Genomic DNA, 22,536 nt, shown 5'->3' with positions numbered 1-22,536 from the left:
GAAGATAATAGCTAATAGCTAAGGAACTCGAGATCTCTTCAGCTGGCTCTACAACCAGTATTTGGGATATAAAAAGTTTACACTTGCAAAGCAACAGACCATTGACTTGTTTAAAGCGACTTTAAAAATGGCTCCAAAAAAGTGGTGCCATACGTAAAACTCACAAAATTCAGAAGAGGGATTAAACAAATACCTTAACTTACAATTTTCTTAAATAAAATGAATTCATATTTAATTAAAAATGTCCTTCAGAAGCAGTTTGTGAGAGAGGAGTAAAGTTACCAAAATCAGGCAGGCTTTCAATCTACAGGAGATGGAAAGGGTATCTAGTTGAACAGAAATTGTTTATATCCAACCCCTATGCTCTTGCAGGGTTCAAACTTACTGATTGTTTTTTCAAAGTACTAGAAGGCAGGCCAAGATCAAAGGATCAGTTATGCACCTCCTAAACCCACCCATTACTTATCTCCACTACCACACCTAGTCTTTTACTGTTTGGTTTAAGATGAGGATTAAGAGTCAAAAAGGTTTTTAAAGAGCCTATTATCCTTGGATTATACATTGATTCTCAAATCAGATTAGTAAGAATAGGATTCATTTTTTTGAATTCAAAGGTTCTAGAGGAAAAACTACATTCATCTTGATGTCTTTGAGATATCTATATCATATTAAAGAAAGGATAATTTGGAGAAACACTTCAGGAATGGTAGAATAAAGAATACCTTAAGGGCTTCTACAGTAATACTAAAAGGAAAAATATAAATTCAAATGACAAGACAGCAAAAGGGAAGTAGTGGGCAGTTTTCTTTAAGTGAAAGGAATTTGAGGGAACTTTGAGGTTGGGAAAGCAACTTGACATTCTAAAATGACCTAGAAAGAAATAAAAGCAACACCATCACTAAAAGTCACTTAAAGTATCAAAAATAATGACAAATTAATGTTTTTCACCTAAAAGTTTCTTATTTCATAGTAAGAAATAGTTTTGACCATGTAGACTATTTAGTGTAACCATTAAGTGAAAAGAACAGATTTTCCAAGTTATGCAGCAATACCAGAGAGCAGGATTAAATGTTTAAAAAATTTTCATTATCTACTTTCACCAAAGGAATTTTCTCTTAAAGTCATTGTTTATAAACTGTATAATGTTTATATGTAAACATTATAAAATGAGAAGGCATGAGAAAGAACCACTGCTAAAAGCTAATATTTAATTATTTTTCAAAAATGCAGATACCCAGAAAACACCAGCTATGTTAAAGAAACTGTAATACATTAAAAGAATCCAAGGCTTAAACTTAAAATTGGTTCCATTCACAAATATGAATTTTGTAAATCAAACAAAAAGGGTCTCTAAAATAATTCTTAAATGTTCCCAATGTGACAAAATATTGAAACTAGGGCCTAAGAACTCTTACAGATTTAAAAAAGTACCTCTTGAACTAGAGTAGGTAGGGTATCTTACTCTTGAAACCAAAGCTTCGTATTTTTAAATTTCTTTTGTTAATTTAGATCCATTTACTATCACTATTTATTAATATTATTGTTCATGAATTAGAAGGTAGCAAAATTTGGAGAAAATAATAGCCATATATAAAAAACAGAAGAAAATATAACCATACATAAAAAACAAACTATTCTGATTAAAGCCCTCTCTTGGTTTTCTTGTGTTCCTTTACTGAAATCTTCTTCAATGTTGTTAAATTACTGCTCAAAGTCAGGACAAGGAGACTTCCAAGAACAGCTGATTTGATGACTCAATCAGCAAAGATTTTAGCCACTTACAATCACTTTCATTTGAGACACGGTAACTAGCTATTTTCCTTGGAATTTAGAGATGCTAAGAACATTTATCATATTGCCTGCCATTTTTAGAAATAGGCAAGAACAGAAAAAATTTTGACTCACCAAAATTTTATGGACATTTTCATTAAATCAACTCCCACCAGACCTCAAACTGCAGTACTGAACAAAAACTAAGTTCCATCTAGTATATCCAACAAATTTGTAAAAAGACAACACCAAACACACCTAACAAAATTTCTTGACTTTTATAAGTTTGAGGTACTGTGTCTTAAATGGAAACTAATCTATCAACTTAAATTTAGCATTTGATGTTTTTATTTGTATTAAAGATTAAAATATTCCTTGTTTGTGTAAACTATATATTAATTCAATTTTTATATTATATACATATATTTAGTTAAGAATTACTTTTAAAAGACATTTTTCAAAGTCTTCTGTATATCTGAACAGTAAGTCTCCTCTCTCAAATATCTGAGACAAAAATACTTGAGACCCAAACATAGAAAAGGGAGTGATTTGTAATAGTTTATTTTCAGAGTACTAAAAATAAATCTCTAATGAGCCATGTGATTTCATTTGTTCAAAATCACTACTCACTTAAAAATGCACTTAAAAAGGATAGATATGAAAAGGAAATGACCCTTCCAGATGTTACTGTGATGAAAAAACCCTGTAACAGTAACCATCACATCAATTTCATGGCAGCAACTTGTTCCAGTTAACTAGAGTAACTATACAGCACACCAGGAAAAATGGAAGGTCACAGATTATAGATAAGTGGAGTGCTGTAATGTTGACTTTAATAGTCAAGTGCCCTGTATATTAAGGAAAAAAAACAAGTGAGAATGAGTAACACTGAAAACATTGAAAGAGAAAGGACAACATATTTAAAAAGGGCATTTTGAAAAAGTTCCCATTTTGCCAGATGAGATAATTAAAGCAAAGGAGAATTAGATTATTTAATTTTTTTCTCAAATGACTATACCAGAAGTTTAAGCCTAAGTCAGAAAAAGAATATGCTTATGAGGAACACAGAGCAGGATACTGCAGTAGTTGATTTTTCCAAGTCTCTAAAGGGATAGATGTAATATGGGATAATAAAAAGTGAGTTCTGATGTTTAAGAAAGTCGTGGAAAAGGAGAAAAAAAATGATGAAAAATTTCAGTCATAGTATGAGAGTTTGTGTTAAAGGGAAATTAAAAAAGGAAGAATGAACTAATCTAAAATATGAACATACTGAAACAAACACCAGGGCTCTACATTAACTCTTTCCCTGTAGCCACAGATAAGGAAAAAAAGAGAATTGTTCAAGAATACATCTTTACTACATACAAATCAGCAATCAAGACAGATGGAGAGCTGAAATCTAGCATCCTAAATGGCAGAACACATTGACTGCAAAAAAAAAAAATACTTAAAACAATTCAACAAAGCAGACAAAAAACCTGCTTAAATATATGATTAAGAAGAACATATTGATGCCAAAAACCAACAAGATAATCCCAGTGGATGACAGCTTTGTGGCCAGAAGTAATCTAGGCAGATTGTATTAATGTAAAGCCCTGGTTTAAAATGCTCAAAAACAATTACCTTCCAAATAAAGTACTCTCAAAAGTATAAAAATTCTTGATCAACTCAGTGTCATCAGACTACAGGATTAGAGTAAAAGATATAGGTAAATACAGAATAGGCACTACAATGTAAAAGAAATTAGAAGTATCTGTTGCATTAACTCACCTTATTAGAATGAACTGGCAAATCACATATAGAGCACAGATGGGGATAACCCTTCGGTAAGAGTCCATGGAAGTCTTCAATATTGCTACTTGGAGGAGCGCCCCTCTTTTTCTCAAAGAGAGATCTCTCTTGTAAGGGGCCAGGACCACGCCCCATTCTCTCATACTCACTGTCAAATTTATGATAGTTATGCGAGGTCTCACCAAAAAAAGAATCATCCCTACACCTTTCTCCATCTCTTAATCTGTCATCTTCATAATCCATTCTCTCATAATAACCAGATTCTTGAGAACGACTTCCATGGTCATAATCAAGCACTGGATTCAGACTAGGACCACGATCATCAAAACTATCTCTTCTAAAATGCCTTTTTTCTTCCCAATCATCCCTAGGTACTCTGTATGGTGGCTCCCGTGTAGCAGATCTGCCATCTCTACCATAACTCAATGTAGGGCCTTCTTCAGTTCTCCTCCTTTTAAGCTGTAGAAGGATTTGGGGCAAATTCTCAGGAGTAATCTTGTCCTCTGGATAACGACTCAGTTCATCTAAGTCTCTAGCAGACAGACCAAAGCTGGCCAAAATGTTACTGGCCTGGTCTGCATCTCCACGGTGTTGAGAAGACAAAGGGAGTGGACCTCTACTTCCAATGTTAAATATAGACTGCAAATTATGGGAAGAAGTACTAGCAGAAGACAGTGCACTATGAGCTCCTTGTTGATTCAATGAAGAACTCATTCCAAGATTCATTAAACTAGCAAGGCGTGCAGTACCCTGGTTCATCCTTCCAAGAGATGCTGGCATACTTAAAGACTGGGTAGCAGCAGCAAGAAGGCCTATTCCTGCTGCAGACAGGTCACGCCCATGACCCTGTGAGTCCCTACCGAGAGATGACTGCTGGAATGACTTGGACATTGTAGAACTATCTCTTGTCTAGTTTATAGGTTAAAAAAAAAAAAATTTTTTTAAGATGGCCAAAAAGAAAGCTCAAACTAGAAAACTAACTTTGCTTCAAAAAAATGGTAACGCCAAGAAAAAGGATCAATAAGGACTGTAGAATCTTCTTCAAGCTGAGAACCAGCAGACAACTCTGTAGAAAAATAAGCAATTTTAGTCATAAATCCCTTTAAGTAGATGCTGTTTTTTTAGAAAAAAACTTATGCATCATTTTGATTTAAAAAAAAACATTCAAGATCTCAAACTTACAAGGAATTTATTACATATCTTAAACAGATTCCAGAAGTATGCAGAGCCTGCATATAGATATTTAAAAAGTAGTCTTTCATGCTAAAGTTTAACTATTAAAGGGAATTTCATACTGAATTCAAAAACATTTCAATTGAAGGGTTAGATGTCTGAGTACATCAAAATTTTAATAAAAATATAGATGGGTCTCTTCTTTTAGAAGAATAAAAATACACCCTACATATGATGCTTAAATTCTAGAAGACTAAAAAAAAAAATCAAGGTCAGCAAGTCAAAGATGAATCAGTTGTATTCTGCTTTAGAAAATGAGACCTATTATCACTATCAGAATGAACCAAGTAAAATCACAAGTAAATGAAGCTTAGGTGTCAAGTACCTAGTATAAGACCTAAGACCAAACACAACAGTTGAGACCTTCATGCCACCAAATCAATCCGAGGTGCCTGAGGTGAAGACAGATGTGAAGAAAAATAAGTGACTTCCTACCGTTTAAGGATTTCTGCACAAATTTAAGCCATATAAGTAACTGCCTTCTTACTGCCCATCCCATAGGCAGTGCTTCTTTCATTTCTAATTTTATAAGGCAAGGAGAAGTATGGTCAGTACAGACATAGGAGATCTCCCAAGAAAAAAAAAATAGGTACAGGAAGTATAGGTGATTTAAAGAAGTGAAACTCCAAAAGTTAGCATCCACCAAAGCTCATTTAATGCTCAGGGCTATATCACCTCTAGAGCTCAAAACAGGTAAAAATGAAAACAAGATCTTGCTTACACAGATTTCCATAAACTTTTCACAAGAACACCCCAATCCACCTGGGAAATTTAAATTCTGAATACAATCCCCAAAGATGTGTTTCTGGATGAAATTATTTTCATTTTCATTCTTACATCATTATTTTACCCAAGAGATTGTTACATAAGAATTTCCAAAACATTTACACGATTCTCATAAAATATTAAATGACAAATACAACAAATGTCCTTGATGAAATAATTTTTTATAACAACTACACACTGAAGTGTTAAATTGTTTGCTACAGAATTCTATTAGGAAGCATTGCTAAGTTTTATGTTTGCTCACCCATTCACCCAAGCTTTGGTAGTTTAATATATTAAACTTTATTACTACAAAAACCAGGTAATATTCAATAGTTACAAGTCCATTATGGGACCAATTCCACCAATGATAGAATAAAGTAAGGAAACACTGGACGAGTACAGTGGCAGAGGAAGTATAAAAAAAAAAAGTTGCAGGCAAGACTTAGATTTTACAAAAAGGTGTAACAAAGTTAAAAAGACACAGAAATGCTATCAATGGTGACTAGAATTACAGAGGTTGTTTTTGCACACCAAGAAAGATGAATTTGAAGACACCAAAGAAACTAGTTCTAGATGAGACCCACTATGTAAACTACTTAGGCTTTAAGATAAGATTAATAAAGACAAGAGTAAGTGAACTTTGGATGAGTTTCTTTGGTAGGTCTTATAAATGCCATACAGAATGGCAATTGAAATACTGTTTAAAACATTGGTAGGACCCTCTAAATTTTCATTAACCTTTCTTTATTTTAAAAGATCAAAACCCTAGAGGGTTTTTCAAAATCAGTATTTCAAAAAGGTTATTACTAATTGCAGTTTTGCCCTTCATGTTACAGCCAAAGCTTTCATTCAGGAAAAGCCCGTTTTTCGAAAGACTGTTTTTTTCCCCTCAGATAAATCATACAATAGTATAATGATCATGTGTAAATTTTTAAGTTGATTTTATAAGAAAGGATTGTTGGATTGCAGAGATCTCAATTACTTTTCCTTGTAGTGTATATGAAAAATGGGTGGATCTGCAAAAAGGAAAGGGGGAAGAGAAGTAAAGGTAAAAGATGATAATCAAGACAAAACAGAAAATGGATACCAGAAAAACTCAAGAGAAAGGGCAAGACAAACAATGTAAATCCCATGACAACTTGTAATTTCTTAATGACCTTAAAAATTTCAATCCAGCCCCACACAGACACAATCATCACAGGAAAGTTACTTCAGTCAGACTTTTAAACACAAATGAAATTCTCAAAATTTTTTATTAGAACAAAGAAACTGAGAGCAATCAGACATGACAGCACTGTTCAAAGAGCATTTATGAGAACGGTTTCCTTTCAGTGTCTTTGGTCAGTGGTGAACATAAGATGACAAGCCACTGGTTCATTTAAAAGCAAGACCTACCTGCCTTTTATTAAAGTCAGCATAATACTGAGATTTTTATTAATATTTTTAAAAAATTAGCTTCCTTTACTGTTTTCCCTATTATAAAAATGCCTTTTCATAGACATTAAGTTGTAGTAGTTCCTTTGAGATAACTAATCTACAATATAACGACAAAATCCAATTTTCCCCTTTAAAATCTTTGTGAAACAAGTTCTAGGTGCCCATCAGTACAGAACTTTCACTTCCAAAAAAGAAAGTATCCCCACTTCAACCCCACATCAAGATTCGTTAAAAAAAAAAAGAAAAAGAATTAACATTATCCATAATTAAGCTTCACAAATGCCATTTACTACGAACTGGTATACAAATTCTTAACGAATAGGCTTAGACCTCGCTTTTATGGACAATTCCAAATAATTAACATGGAACTTAAACCTAGTTCATGACGTTAATTGTAAATGCTACTAAAAACGTTAACTTTTCGTTCCACATGTGATTATCTGTATGCATCATTAAGAAGTAAGTTTCATTTATTAACATTCAACCCCCATTCCACGATTAGCTACCTAATATTCTTTACTGGATTTATTTTCTTCTCCACCTCAAAGCGAAATGCTAAAATATTTTAGAAAGTGAATAAAGCTTAACACATCCAGAAAGTTTGTAACAGAAACAAAATATGGTTGCTCCATATATAGATGTCCTCTTATAAAATCGAAGATAACCCATACAATTATGTCAATTAGTGCTATTATTCATTCTTTCAGAGGGTTATTTAGCATGATTACTAAAATGAAGAACCAGACTTTTGTTGTTCTAAAGATATTGCAAAAAACTCTTCGGCTTCTAATTCAAAAATACTAAATGCTATGTTCTAAAGGTATCTATTGACTACTACTATATCGATCTTTAGCTATATTCTCAATTATGTGAAATAACTACTTGGGAACAACTTATTTTAAGATGATATAATCATAAAAGCTTGTAGAGATACTCAAGAACAAGCATTTTCACGCTGACATTATTTTAACCCTCTAATCTCATATTAAGAACTTACAAGCAAAAACTAGAACAGTGGTTTCTTACAGTATTTTCCCCTTCTGAATTAAAAAGTTATAAGGGTGAAAGAAATGTTCACATTTTCCAAATGTCTGTCAAGGTCAAACACCACTGTAATTTGTTAACTTACATGTGAAAATGTGCCAATAAGTTTAAGATAGCAACTAATACAGTAAAAATGTACTAAGCATGTCACTGATAGATGGCAGGGAGAGGTCATTATTAGAAATTTCAAAGAAGCATCATCTAGAAAGTTAGCTGCTTCATTTTTGCCATCAATCACACAAAAGCAGTGTTTCTTCTGCTCACAACTTGTAAATCAAGCACCTGACTCATTTCCAATTAAAGTTAGGTTAATTATTCCTTAAGATTTTCTCACTTTCATTTTAATGTTAGTATATACCACTATGTTTTCTCAATATATTTTATAACATATTAACTGTTTAATTTAAAATGGATTATCTGAGGAACTATTCAATTTTTAAACACAGAACCTGAGCCACTTTCAAGCCTTATTCTATAATCTGTGTTCTTCAGTGCCAGCTCATCTTTAAATAACTTACAAGGTTTTTTTTTTTTAAAAAAAAATCACTAGTGCAAATAGTAAACCCCTTAGGCAATACAAATTGCAGCTCTATTAGTTGGTTTTGTATAAAGCAGGTATGTGGCTCATCACACAATAAGAAAGCTACAACATTATACAATACAGTGTCAAAAAGACTGAATAATATTAACTTTTAAAAAGTGCTTAAAGATTATTGCTCTTAATCCACTTCACAGACCTGTATTCAACTTCTAGCCCATTTCTTGATCCTTAGGCTAGTGATAGAAGTGTTGCAGTGCCTTCAGCTGCTAAAATAGAAAACATGTTAATCAGTAGAAGGGATTCCTGTTCAGACTTGAATATTTTTCTTCTTCCTAGGTTTAAAATTTTTTCCTAGTGACTTTCAATTAGACATTTAGTATTTTCAGATTAAAGCAATAAAGGAAGTAAACCCATACTACAAGGATAGAAAGTTATTTTATTTACTTGACAATTTTGACTCTTGATTCAATATACTCTCTTTCCTACTTAAAAGCAAAATTAGTGGTTTTCCTCAAGGCACCAATCTGCTCCCTTAAGATTTTCCCTTCTGCTCTATGTTTTACTCTCCTGGCTTCCTCAAACATTTGTACAACTCTGTGTAATTTGGTATATACTGATATTTTTGGAGTCCAAATGCCTTGATGTGAATTCAGTTTTACTATAAAATGTGTGGCCTTGAGTAAATTAATGTTTCTTCATATGTAAAATGGGAATAAAAGTAATGCCTACTTCATTAAGGCTGTAAAAATGTAATAAATTAGTTGGCATAAAAACACTTGAAATGGTATCTGGCACATGATAAGCACCATAGTAATCACCTACTTTTATGTAATCTTAACTTCACAACCAATGAGAAAACAAACTTCAGAGGTAAAAGGGGTGGCCTGAGATATAGGAAGAGCTTATAAACCTTTCACTTGTACTGTAGCTCCTATTTCATATGTCAACTTTAACAGCCTATCCATTTCCATTCAAAGCCTGAATTCATATCTGAGCTTTGTTGTAGAACAGAAGTCAGCTTTGGTAGTAGTAACTAGACAAGACTGAAGTGGATTCAAGTGAAAGTGGATAAATTAAGCCTCTTCCTTCTTTATACTCTATTGCTTTTAAATTACCTTCTTCAATATAAATTTCCTAAACATCACTCATTTTTTAACTCTCCTGCTCAAAAACATACTACTTCCCACATGAAACCCACATTGTTTTTCAGTGCCTTCCATATATTGGTTGCATCCTGCTTCTCTAAACCTATTTCCCAACACACCCAACACCTTATGAGAACATTTTATTAAGTGACACAGATTGCTCAATACTTGTGCAAATTTAATTACCTGGAATGTGTCTTCCCTGTCTTCCTTTACTACTACTAAGTCTTCTATGGCCCAGCAACCACTTTCCCAATATCATGCATTATATAAATCACAGTGTCTACAAACACCCAAGTTTAGAAGCAATGTAACAGAACCATAGATACCTTCCACCTACCAATTTCCAATGCATTCCTCCTCCTGTACTGCAGTTCCTTGTTTTAAAGTTGTACCACATAATATGCATTCTTTAAAAAGTGTTAATTTTGTATTTCTGAATTTTATACAAATTGATTTGATATGCATGTATTGTTTTTGCTTTTAAAAATTGATTTAGACACGAGTTAAACCTACATTTTCACTGCAATACAGATAACATTATGGCACATATATATATATATACTTATTTATCTTCAAGATGATAAATATTTAAGCTCTTTCCAGTTTATTGCCATTACTAAGAATGCTGCTATAAATATTTCTTGGTGTCTCCTGATGCTTAAGTGGAAAACTCCCTCCTCCACGGTGCTTTCCCAACACCATGACCCACACAAGGATACACAGTTAAGCATTAAAACTGTTCTGTTGCTTCACATATCACAAAAAAATATTTTAAGTATTTGCATTTCTTTGATAATACTGTTCCTTTCCTCCACTACTGCATCAAGTCAGGTGTCCAAACACTTGACTAAATTTTCACATACTGGGATAGGCTCTGTCTTATGAGCTACTATATCAAAGGAATATGTTTAATATCCTAGTAATCTCCACAAAGGGGACAACCATACAATCACCTGGAAACTTCAGAAAGTTACCTATCTTCACTAGCAACACATGATACTGCAAATCAAAGATCCTATTTAGACTTCTTGTTATCAACTGATTACTTTCCATACTTGCTACATTTACTGCCTGCCAACTATGACATTTATCATAGGCACTTTCTCACTTTACTCTTCTTATCCAGCAGCATATCCAACAGCAGTAGCTGGGAAGAACTACCCCCCACCTGCCACCGGCACTCTCAGGATATTAGGTAAAGAGAATGTGAGAGATACCCCTTTTAAAAAACTTACCCGAAAAAATCAAGTATTTTATATCAATCAGCCTTTAAACTCTGGAACAGCACTTTTTAAGTTTTCAAAAAATCATTTTCTTAATTAAAAAAAATATTTTAATTTAAACATAAGCTTTCACTGCTACTTCATTTAGATTCTGAGTCCTGAGCCTTATTTATACAAAGAACATCCGAGGGCTTGATATACAACTGGAAATGTATATGGACACTGTGCCACATCAAAGGCACTCCATTCACTCAGACCTGCCACAGTAATAAGTTATATTCAGGTCAGGAAAGATAGCTAAACACTTATCATATAACTTCCATATTATTACAACTTATATTAAGGTTACAACAGATATGAACTGCAATAAATTTAAAAAGCTAAAATACTGAATTTTAAAGATAACTTACAAAAATCTCTTAAAAGCTACATAGCTACAAATCTCGTCAATCCACTGGCTTCTCTCTTGGCTCCAACTTTTAACTATATATTAAATTGTTCTATACATGAACTTTTTAATTAAGAATTTCAGAACCCTCTTAAACCTAATGATCCAGTGAAAAGGCCCAGTACATAGCTAAGAATTACATTTAAATCCTGAACAGTGTTAACCTTGTTATAACCATGTACAGGTGACTCTTGAATAACTATTTAACTGACACCCCCCCACCAAGTTGAAAAACCCATACAACTTTTGACTCCCCAAAAACCTAGCTACTAATAGCCTAGTATTAACCAAAGCCTTACAGTTAACAGTTGATGGACAAATATTTTGTATGCCACATGTATTACATGCTGCATTCTTACAATGAAAGCTAGAGAAAAAATGTTTTTAAAGATTATCTCAAATTTTCAATATATTTATTAACAAAACTCTGCATGCAAGTAGACCCGGGCAGTTCAAATCTGCTGTTCAGGGATCAACTGTACATAAAAAACTGCCAAACTGTCCACCCCACACTCAACGAACTTAGTTCATATCAAAGTTAAGTCAGTCAAGTACACTCAGAACCTGTTGCCCCCAGTGTGGGACGTTTTAATGCAATTCTCAAAGTAAATAAAACCAAAGTACTTTTTAACTAAAGGATGTGCTAATAACTTCTAACAAACCATTATCCAATTTTTTGATTTTGATCATTTAGTTAATGGGTACAATTTCATATTGCAACTTAGTCAGCATTAGTTTATATTTTTACGTAAAACGGCAAATTTAATGTTATCTAAAAATGCCTTCAGATTCCTGTTTGTCTACACATAATCAGAATATCTTAAACAACAAGCACTACCTTTTGTCACCTTTAAATACTCTGCCCTTCAGATTTCAAGAAGTTGGCTCAATTCTACCTCAATTTCCCTCAAAAATACATGAGACCCTAAAAAAAACAAGACAACACGAGATTGTGGTCTTTAAAGCAGTTCAAGCACTTACGGAAAAAAAAAGTTTAATTTCCCCCCTCTTCACAAAAGTAAATATAACTTCTTGTGGAAATCTCAGAAAAACACAAGGAAATAAATATAAATCATCTACAACGCTAAATAACATCCAGCGCTAACAGTTTTTGGTCTATCTCTTTTTATTTACACGTCCCTTTAGAGGAAAAAATACCAAATTTGACACTAGCAGAGTTTTATTAATTTTCTATACAATACTGTATTCCATTATCATTTCCCCATTACTCTTCTCTTAAAACATTGTTTTAAATAGCTGTATACATTTCCATTTGAAGGCCATACTGTAAGATTTTCAAACCTTTTAGTTTTCAGAACTCTTAATAATAATCGAGACTGACATATATGTACATGTATCTTTGATATATTATTCCCTTAGGATAAATTCTGGTAAGTATAGTTCTTCCATTTTTAAACCTATTTACTGTAACACAAAGAGTCTGAATCAAGCATCCATTCAAGCTGCAAGCGTTCTAGAACACACTGGCAGCACTGCCACTAGTTAACCATTTTTTAAACCTTCTTTGACATTTGGGGTTTTAATTATATTTTATTTCTAAAACTATTTTAAGACACTTTCCTTGCATTTCTCAGTCGTTAAAATTTTACTTATCATTAACCGACTTGTAATTATTTAACGTTTACATTTCCCTAAAAACACTAGTAAAATTAGTGTTTAAAGACTCCTTTAAACATACACAATCGTTCAGATCAGAAGTGTTTTACATCCTTCCGAGTTAGTTCAAAATGCAACTTAAAAGCAAATCCACTTAAGCACAGATATGTAAAGGTAACAAACAACACGGAAACTTTCCGCCTGGGTAAAATATACACTAATGTTAAAACCATGTGATGTTAAGTGCAATATCATCTAGCTAAATACCTTTTTTCCAAATCTTACATAACCAACCAGAACCTTCACGTAGTACTTCAATTGTGTTTAATTTCAAGTCTGCAAAAATGAATTTAAGTGGAAAAGGCAAACAGCTTTTTTTCCAAGTTATCTTCCCCACCTTTTTAGTTTCTAAAGCAATGCTAACGCTGACAAACTATGTATAAAGACTGCGTAGATAATTGAGCCACAGAGTTCTTTAATGGAAGTTTCATTTTGAACATTTATGAAAATAGCCTAAAATATAATTTTTGTCCATGGAGAACAGCTGAAATTTACCTGGGAGAAAACTGTCCTACTATTTAAAAATCTTAAACCAGGCCCGGTTTAACACGCAGAACGCAGCATCAATACAAAATCTCACGACAACCACTTGGGAACTCAGTGACTCTCTCACATTATTCCAGCGCGCTTGAAAAGACTAGAAATTTCGGAATCGCCATAACCGTTCTCGAAATACCTAGCTGAAAAACTGTGATCCAACAGGCCTATTCCACGGAAAAGGACCACAGAGCACGATAACCATCTAGGAGATATTCTTCCAAGGCAACTGGTAAAAATCCCTGCAGAACACAGAACATGGCACAGCGCTAGCCCTGGAGAGAACAACGATGCGGAGCCTACACCACGGTCCTCAAAGCCCTTTGTCTGGAAACCGGAAGGTCCCACACCACACGATCCTCTAGCCTGGGAACATTTTGATAAAAAGAAAACGAATGTGCATTGACTCTCTAAAAAAGAACACATCTCCTGCCTCGCAGCGTCCTGCAGAAGCCTTTACCCACGACGCAACACGAAAAACAGGCGTTAACGTTTCTTTTTTTTTTTCCCGGCCATTTTTACGCGGTGGGGGATGGGGAGGGATTGTCTGAGGTCCGGCTAAAACCGCGCGCCTGCGTGCGGGCGGGGGACGGGGAGTCTTAGGGGGCGCTCTGGTGCGATGGGCGAAACACTAGGAGAGGGATCGGTCCCCAAACGGCAAAGCTCTTCAGCCTGCGAAATCCTCCATTTTGGGGCACGTTTTCAGGCGCAAAGAGGGAAAAAAAACAAGCGTATCTGGTGATGGCGCTCTCCAAAGACGTCGCCATCTTAACTCTCCGCCCCACACAGCAGGCCCCCTACGGACAATCGCTCCCTCAGGCCCCGGGTGCTCCTCCCTCCACCTCACCGCTGCGGCCCGCGTGTAACGGGCTCGGCGTCCCGCCCCCGCCCACAGCAAGCTCGGGACGCGGTGTGTGCGGCCGATCGGCTGCCTGCGGCGCCCCCCGACTCTCCCGCCGCGCCCTGGGGCCCTTGGCCGGCCGTACGTCTTCCTCCGGGGCTGCTCACCTCCGCAGCCCGAGGCTGGTTGCGCCGCCACTGCGCTCCTAACATGGCGGCCGCCGATCAGGCGGCTCACATACGCAGCGCGGAGGGAGGCAGAGCGGGCGAGCGGGAGCGAGCAGAAAAGGCGCGCCGCCGGCTCCCCGAGGCCCCCGTCGCCATCGCTGCCTCCTCCCGGCGGACGCAGAGGGCCCCCGGCCACCCCACCCCGATTCTTACCCGCTTCACGCCTACCTTAAAGGAGAGGGAAAAGGAGAGGTACCTCTCTCCCAGCGAGCGGGACGCGGAGGCTCCCACAATCCCCCGCACCGGCGCTGCTAAGAGGTGGCAGCGGCGGTTGCAGCCCAAGAACAACCCCACTCTCGCGAGAGTCGTCCTTCTCTCGCCCCCCCCCACCCCGCCCCCTTGAGTCCCGTTCGGCGCGCGCCGGGCCTCTCCCCAACCCCAACTCTGCGAGCACGCTTACTCTCGCTGTCGGCAGTTGCCGTTGTTCTAATTCCTGAGCCTGCCTGTGGCGGGAATGCAGACGGCCACAGCCTGAGAGTTTGAGTCCCATTCCTACAAAAAGGTTTCCCCGCCCCCGCGCCCCCCCCCCCACGACAGCCCCTACATTGCACTGTGCAAAATTTAAATAGGGTATGCGTTAGAAGCTAGTCACGGGAGTTCCTTTGACCCGATTTCTGTCCTCTCTGGTTATTCTGATCATTTGCCGAGGGGTAGGCTGCGCTACGAAGGGGTAACCACTACGATTTTGACTGGGCTTTAATCTCAGTAATTCCGTAGGAGGGTCATTGGGGTGTAAAATAGCGAGCCCGTCCCAGCGAAAAGTCAGACGCCGCCACTCGGTGAATTCGACCGAAAGTAAAACACTTGAGACGGACAGGACCCTGCATAGCCCGTGTGAAAACCCCGAGGTAGATTTTTGAGACATTGCTTAGATAGGGTTGAAGGAAAGTTTTAAACTCTGGGGTTTCAAACTTAAATGCAGATGTGCGGGCAGTCAGCCTGAGGTATAAATCAGTGAATACAAGTACTGATTAACAACACTCAAGTTTTAAAAATCTGATTCAGTGTGTGCTGAACCAGATGCGCGTCATTCTGGTTCCTCTGCGAAGGTAGGAAAGGGGGCAAAGATGGAAACTACCAGAGACAAGAAGAAAACAGATCATTTAGGACAAAAAGAAGCAAGTCTTGTTAATTTGGATGTGGAAGATGAGGGAGTCAAGGATGAATAACTATGGTTAATGGAACACTGGAAGGGGATCAGTGAGACTTTATTAAAGCATAACTTTTTCTCTTTTAAAATACTAGTGCCTTTATTTTTTTCCTTTTAAATTAAGGTATCATTGATATACAATCTAAGGCTTCACATGAGCATGTGGTTACAACACTCACCCATATTATCGAGTCCCCCACCCCATTGCAGCCACTGTCCATCAGCATCGTATGATGCTAGCTAGAGTCATTGTCTTCTCCGTGCTATACTGCCTTCCCCAGCATCAAAGGAGTGGTATTTATGGGCCTTAAGTTCAAGTGAAAAGGGTGTGGGTTATGACACATTTTGAGTTAATGATATAAATGAAGCAATGGGCATTGAAAGATGAGTTGGTATAATACGGTCAACGGCCACAGGACCAAGCCGTAAGAAACTCACCAGGTAGACTGAATGTCAAAGGAGGCTGAGTATATAGAGGTAAGGGAGAAAAGCTAAAAAAAAAAAAAAAAAAAAAAAAAAAAAAATAAAATAGGGGAAGAAGCGAAGGCAGAGACATCGTGTTGCCTTGTCAGCCAAAATACCTCAAGGACAAAGCAATCAACAGGGTCAAATACTATCAAGGGATCAAGATCAGACTAGAAACATCTACAAATGACTTAGCAACAGGGACATCATCGTTTAAACATTATTGCGTTGCTCCCAGTCAAGTGGGAGAGGAAGTCCGACTGAGATGCTGAGTGCATGGAAAGTCGAAACTACCCCAAGGCAGAAAAGGTTTGGGTATGGAGACTGGAGAAAGCAGGGTTGAGGAAGGTTTTTTTGTTTACCACGGGAGTTTAATGCTCAATTAACATGTTAGCAGTTAGGTCATCTTAGGAAAAGATTGATTGAAAAAACAGGGAAGGATTCACAATATATGTTCCTAAAAGAATGGGATCCCAAGACAGGAGGCCTGCCCTTATTTTAATGGGTTTGGAGGACAGTGCTGAATGCTCATTAGGTTTGGCTGAAGACATGGGAATTATAGTCAGGTGACTTGAGTTTTCTCTGTGATTAAGTGTAAGTGATCTGTTGAAGGCTAGACTTGCAGGAGGGAAAACTTCTAAGATAGCCATTCTGAAGAGTGGTACTGCAATCACACATCTCCATGCATGTCATGATTTTCTACAGGCTTTGAGAAGGATTTCAATACAATTCATCAAGGACCGGGGCTCCCCTGAATAAGTGATGTTTAAAGCCCACTATGGAGTTAGGTTTCAAACGAAAAATTGAATCCTAATTTTTAAGTGAATCTTGTATCTTCCTTTCATTTGAAAGCAGATCTGCTCTCAATTTTGTGAGCCTTTGATTCAAACTAACCTTAGCTAACACTTCCCCTTTATGTTGTCTCCTGCTTTTAGATGAAACAAGAGGCTCTGCTATTTATTCTGGGGGAAGTAACACGAATGCATCATAGTTCAGAGGCACTTACCCACGCTTTTGTACAAGGCTGTAATGCCATCTGGTGATCATATGGAGAAGGAATGTCAAGCTTTTTCAATTGAGTAATTATTTATTGAGGATCAACTTAGTGGCTCATTAGCAAAAAGGCACATTGGAAACCAATGTTAATGTAAGATTTCAGTCATCAAATGCCTGTTTCATGAAAGACATTGTACAAGCATGGGGATACAATGATGGGTAAGACAAATCGCCAGCTCTTGAAGATCCTGGTCTGATGAAGGAGACTGGACAAGGAGTCTGGCCTCAAGGTGGGCCTGGCTGTAAACAGAGATGATCAATTGTTCTAGTTATATTTTGGTTACTTGGGAGAGGGTGTGATGCAAACCAGAGATTATAAAGAATGAGGCTACAAAGCAAGAATTTCTGCTGAGACTTTGAAAGGTTTAAGTGACAAGTTTGGTACAGCTTTAAACACCAGGATGGTACAAATACGAGCTCACGGTGAGACCTTCTAGTTTTGAGCAGAGGAGACGTGACAATGTGTAGATAGATACTACACAATCGCTGAGCAGCTGATAATGCATAATCATCATGATTTTGAGAGTAATGTACCATTATTCCTGTATTACTGAGTGTTAAGAAGCTTAAGGTGACACAGCCAAACAGTGACAAAACCAGAATTTAAACCCAGTTCTATATACATCCAAACCCAGAACTCTACACTGTACTGCCCTTCAGCAGAGTTGTGGTCTCAATCTCCTGGCAGTCTACCATCTAGTTATTTCTCAATAATTTAACACCCTGAAACCAGGTCATTTCTATACTTCAGGTTATTTAAAAACAGAAAACTGTCTACCAGTGGCTCTTTTAAGCAGTGCATCTGGAAGGGCTGTTACTAGCTTTGACCAATAGAATGCAGATGTGACTTTTAAGATCTGCTTTCATCCACTTGGAACCCAGATACCATGCTGTGAGAATTCCAATATGAAAAGGCCTATAGAAAGAACCAAGGCGCTTCAGTGTACAGCCCTAGGTGAGCTCCCAGGTGACAGCCAGTACCAAGTGCCAGCCAAAGTGAAGATGCCAGATGGCTAGAGCCCCAGCCAAATCCACATGTAACACAACCACCCAGCTGAGCCAAATCAACCCAGATTTTTAATACCACTAGGTTTTGAAGTGGTTTGTCATGCAGTGATACATTAAACTAAGACTTATTTTCTAAAGCTATGCTGTCCACTGTCCAATTCCATAAACTACATTTAGCTAGCTGACAGCTTATAGACATTTGTCATTGCAGAAATTTTTATTATACGGTGCTGTTCTAGAGCAGGGGTCAGGCAAAATTTCTGTAGAGAGCCAAATATTTTCAACTTGTGGGCTTTACAGTCTCTGCAATTATAGTGCAAAAGCGATCAGACAAATGAGTGCCTGTTCCATTTCTTTGATAACTGTTACCAAATCTACTTGAAAATCTGCTGGAAAATGGAATTCCAAATGTGAATTTTATTTGCATTAGCTGTGGTCAAATATCTTTGAAGTGTTTATTATCTTTTGCCAATTTACTGAGTTGATGAACTTTCACTTTTTGATTTATAGGAGCTGTATTAAACAGAAAAAAACTAGTTGTTGGCAAACATCTTTTAACAGTTTTGGTTTTTTGTTCATGGTGTTTTTCCATACTGAATTTTAAAAATTTACTCAGATCATTTATTCAATAATTCTTCATTTTGATTTTAACTTAGAAGGCAAAGCCACTACACACAATTACATAAAGAAAAAACTGCATGTTTTCTTCTTGTACCTTTTAAATATAACTTGGGTGTCAGAGTTTATTTCTGGACTTCCTTATCTGTTTCCATCCACTGAGCAATCTATTTGGGTGCCAGTACCCTGTTTTATCCTTTCTGTGATGTTATATCTGGTAGGGCTAGTTTTCCTTTATGACTCTAAATTTGCACAATGTTATTTTTCTATATGACTGTTAGAATCAATGTGTCTAGTTCCAAAAATAATCCTATTTCTTTTAAGATTTTTATAAATTTACCATTTTCTTTAGGATTATCTTTATGTTGACATTTCTTAGGCATGGTATGACTTATTTACTACAGAAGGTCTCATTTTGTCTGTCAGTATTTTGTTTTTCTTCATATGTAACTTATACAAGGCCGCATAACTATTCCTTGCTTCATTTTCTTTCCAATTCACCTTCAAATCGAAAACTTGCTATTTCAATGAACTATTTATTTTCAGTTTACACCCACAGTCATATTTCTAAGTAAACTCACCATCTACAAGTGATTTTTACCTTTCTCCATTTACACATTCTCTTGCCTAATTACCTTTGATGGTACCACTGAACAAAAGCTCTTTCTCTTTTCTAAAAAGAATATTTTTGGGGTTTCCACATTAAGTAACACACAGGCTTCTGGAAAAGATACACTGAATAGGTTAGGAATGAATGTTGACTCACCAATTTTAGCAAAGGACATTTTAGCAAGTAGCATTATGTAATTTTTATTGAAATCAGTTCATTGCAAATAGTCTTGAAGTAATCTATGATTCACTTTTCTGTGTTGTATTATTATGGAATGGTTTGTTTACAATGTGTATCTATTGTAAGTCTTTAACAGGTACGCCACTATTTACAGGAAACTATAATGGGAACCCAACTTCACTCTTCTGAACATGTAAATCTTTGAGGAATTTTTTAATGTTTTGATACTCTTATTCTGACCCTCACTGAACAGTTTAGAAGGGCACACATTGAAGAACTATAATAAAATGTGATAAACTCTATCAAAGGGCAAGACTGGGTGGGGGATGTGTGTGACCTATTAAGGCCTTCCAGGCCTTTGAAAAAACCTAAGAGACTCATGGGTGATATGAGAGAAAGACTCAAGAAGATGGGGACTCCTTTTAAAGCAAGGCTAAAGGCTATGTCTGCTCTGTGTATGTTAAGAACAAAAGAAAGCCTTCTCAAGCTATAGTAAAAGTGGCCAAGATACCGATGGCCTGAAATAAGGTATTTGGCATCTGGCATAGATTTAAGAGACCAGAAGTAAGAAGACAGGCGTTTTGGCCCCTGAAAGATGTTAGTCTGAATGAAGCTGATAACTGAAGAAGCAAGTATTTATGAGAATTAGTTGGGAAGACTTGAGGCACCATACATGCAAGCCCCAAACCAAACACTAGCTTTGGAGCCAGATTAATTAAACACCACAGTAGTTCCTGGACCTATTCACTGTGTGACCTTGACTAAGTAACAGCCATCAGTCATGTACCTTGTAGAGCTGTTGAAAGGACTGAGATACGTAGAATGAATTCAGTTCTGGCACACTGGTTAACATGCAGTAGATTTTGTCAATGTCCTATGGTGCCACATGCCCAACAGTATATTTACATGAATATCCTAAAATGACAAAAGTATAGTTTCAAAGGTTATTCATTTCTATAGTCCCAGAATATCTTAAAAATTATCCACTTAAGTCTAGTTATAGCCTAAGTTTTAATCTAGCACATACTTGTCAGTGTAATGACTGCTAATAAGAAATGTTCTGTAATTTAAATTTTTAGATGTTTTACAAATTTTCCTAACTATAGACATTTACAGATTACCAAAAAAAGTAACAAAAGCTCACACATATAGTTTAGTTAACAAATGCCTCAAGTTTGAATAAACCCTCTGCAAATCCATTATTTTAATTTAATACTTCTTGAGGCTAAATTTAGTTTCTAATAGCTGTGCAGTATGTTGTATCTCTAGTGCCCACTAGCAAATAATTTGGAAATTGGACACCTTTGCTTTTATGACTTTTTGTTTCAAAATGTTAAAGAAAAAAAAACAGCACTTTTGTTACCCTTACTTACTGGGGTAAGGTAACACTGAAATTATTGAAAAAGCAAGCTATGCCTAAGGCCTTAATCTATTTTGGGTACATTATTAACATTTACCAGCTGAGGGTCTTTAGTCAGCTGTCAGTAGAATTGAAGCTGCTTAGCTGTATTGGAATAAAGCGGGTAAATAATACCTTCAAAGGACCCTTACATGGCATCTGTCTCGCTCTGTGGTAAAACATGGTGTAATGACATATATAAGCATTCAGGTACTCAGACCAAGTGGCTTCTCTGCAGAAGTATGGTCTGAGCTGGGATCTCAAGGTAGACAAAGTGAAGAAGATGGAACCAGGAAGAGAAACAGCACGTGTAGAGCCCTAGCAGCAAAACGCTTATCAAGGACTGACAGAAACCAGTGTGGCCAGAAGGGAATCAGGGTTGTAAGGATGAGGAGGTGAGAGAGGTAAGGGCTAGCCCGTGCAAGGCCAGACAGGCCATGATAAGGTGAGCAGGGCTGGGTCTTGTTCCTAACTTATCCCTAATGTCTAGCATAGAGTTCAGTTAGTAAAAGCAATAAACCCAAAGGGTGAGTTAAATGACCAGCCCTCCGACCAGAGATGTGATCAGCATAGGTTACTGTCTCTTCCTCTAATTCAGCCCTGGAGATATTAGACAAGTAAGAGAGAAGTTAGGGTATGAGCAGTCCTCTGGAAGAACGGATCTCAAGTGGGTCCTGTTACACAGGGATAAGAATTGGAAGCCCAGTGTAGAAAAGAGTAGACGGTGCCACAGGAGCTGGGGTAGTATAGGCTGCGACAGAACTTCTCTGTTTCATCTTTTCCCCTTCCTGTTCACTGCCTCATGTCCAACCCACCTCTGGCTGGGGTGGCCAGCACACTGTAACCTGAGCCCCTCAAGTTCTCCTCTATAGAGATTACACTGAGGGGATGGCGAAATTCCACTGTCTGCCACTCTGGTGAAGTTCAGATCCTAACTCAGAGGCTCTGTGCCTTGAGGGGATCTTCACTCTCCAATTCATTAGGACACTAGGGCCGGGGCTTGGCTCCTTCCTTCTAACAGCAGCTGATACCTCAACTGTGAGCTCACAGGATAAAAATAATCAGTTATTTAGGGACTATAGCATCTGCTACAAAACAGTCTCAACCATTATTCCAGACGAAAGAGAGTAAACAAAGACCATGGAATAAAATGTGTTGAATACTGAAAATATAATATTTATAGAATATAGGGGACAGTGAACTAAGGATCCTGGTTAGCATACGTACGTATTTCATTGTTCTGTTAGCGGATAGGGCCTTGAAGCCACAACAAAACACCTCAGTATCAAAAGCACATCTAGTGTCCAGACCTTGGTTCTGGTACCATTCTCCAATAAAGGAACCAGTGCTCCTTGGATGAGTAGT

The 22,536-nt window shown here is 37.1% G+C and overlaps 1 protein-coding gene and 1 long non-coding RNA gene across 11 annotated transcripts in view; both read right to left on the bottom strand.

Annotated features, from left to right (window-relative positions):
- Positions 1–22,536, bottom strand: part of MATR3 (matrin 3) — a 43,186-nt gene that overhangs the window by 12,448 nt on the left and 8,202 nt on the right. For 3 of the 10 annotated variants that reach the window (XM_073221755.1, XM_073221760.1, XM_073221759.1), the window contains one exon: positions 3,541–4,627. In XM_073221755.1, coding sequence (XP_073077856.1) covers positions 3,541–4,452 — 912 coding nt within the window. In that variant the 5' untranslated portion in view covers positions 4,453–4,627. Of the gene's footprint in view, positions 1–3,540; positions 4,628–8,780; positions 8,851–14,625; positions 14,764–14,853; positions 14,992–22,536 lie in introns of those variants that run through there. The other 7 variants (XM_073221757.1, XM_073221756.1, XM_073221762.1 and 4 more) reach the window with 7 other exon arrangements.
- Positions 9,519–14,618, bottom strand: LOC140846192 (uncharacterized). Its single transcript, XR_012125122.1, has 2 exons — positions 13,576–14,618; positions 9,519–12,328 (listed from the first exon to the last, which is right to left on the bottom strand). It is a non-coding gene; the product is annotated as an uncharacterized lncRNA (long non-coding RNA).

This window comes from Manis javanica, chromosome 14 (assembly GCF_040802235.1).
Source record: "Manis javanica isolate MJ-LG chromosome 14, MJ_LKY, whole genome shotgun sequence".
NCBI classification, from domain to species: domain Eukaryota; kingdom Metazoa; phylum Chordata; class Mammalia; order Pholidota; family Manidae; genus Manis; species Manis javanica.
This window is presented reverse-complemented; position numbering and strand designations above follow the sequence as displayed.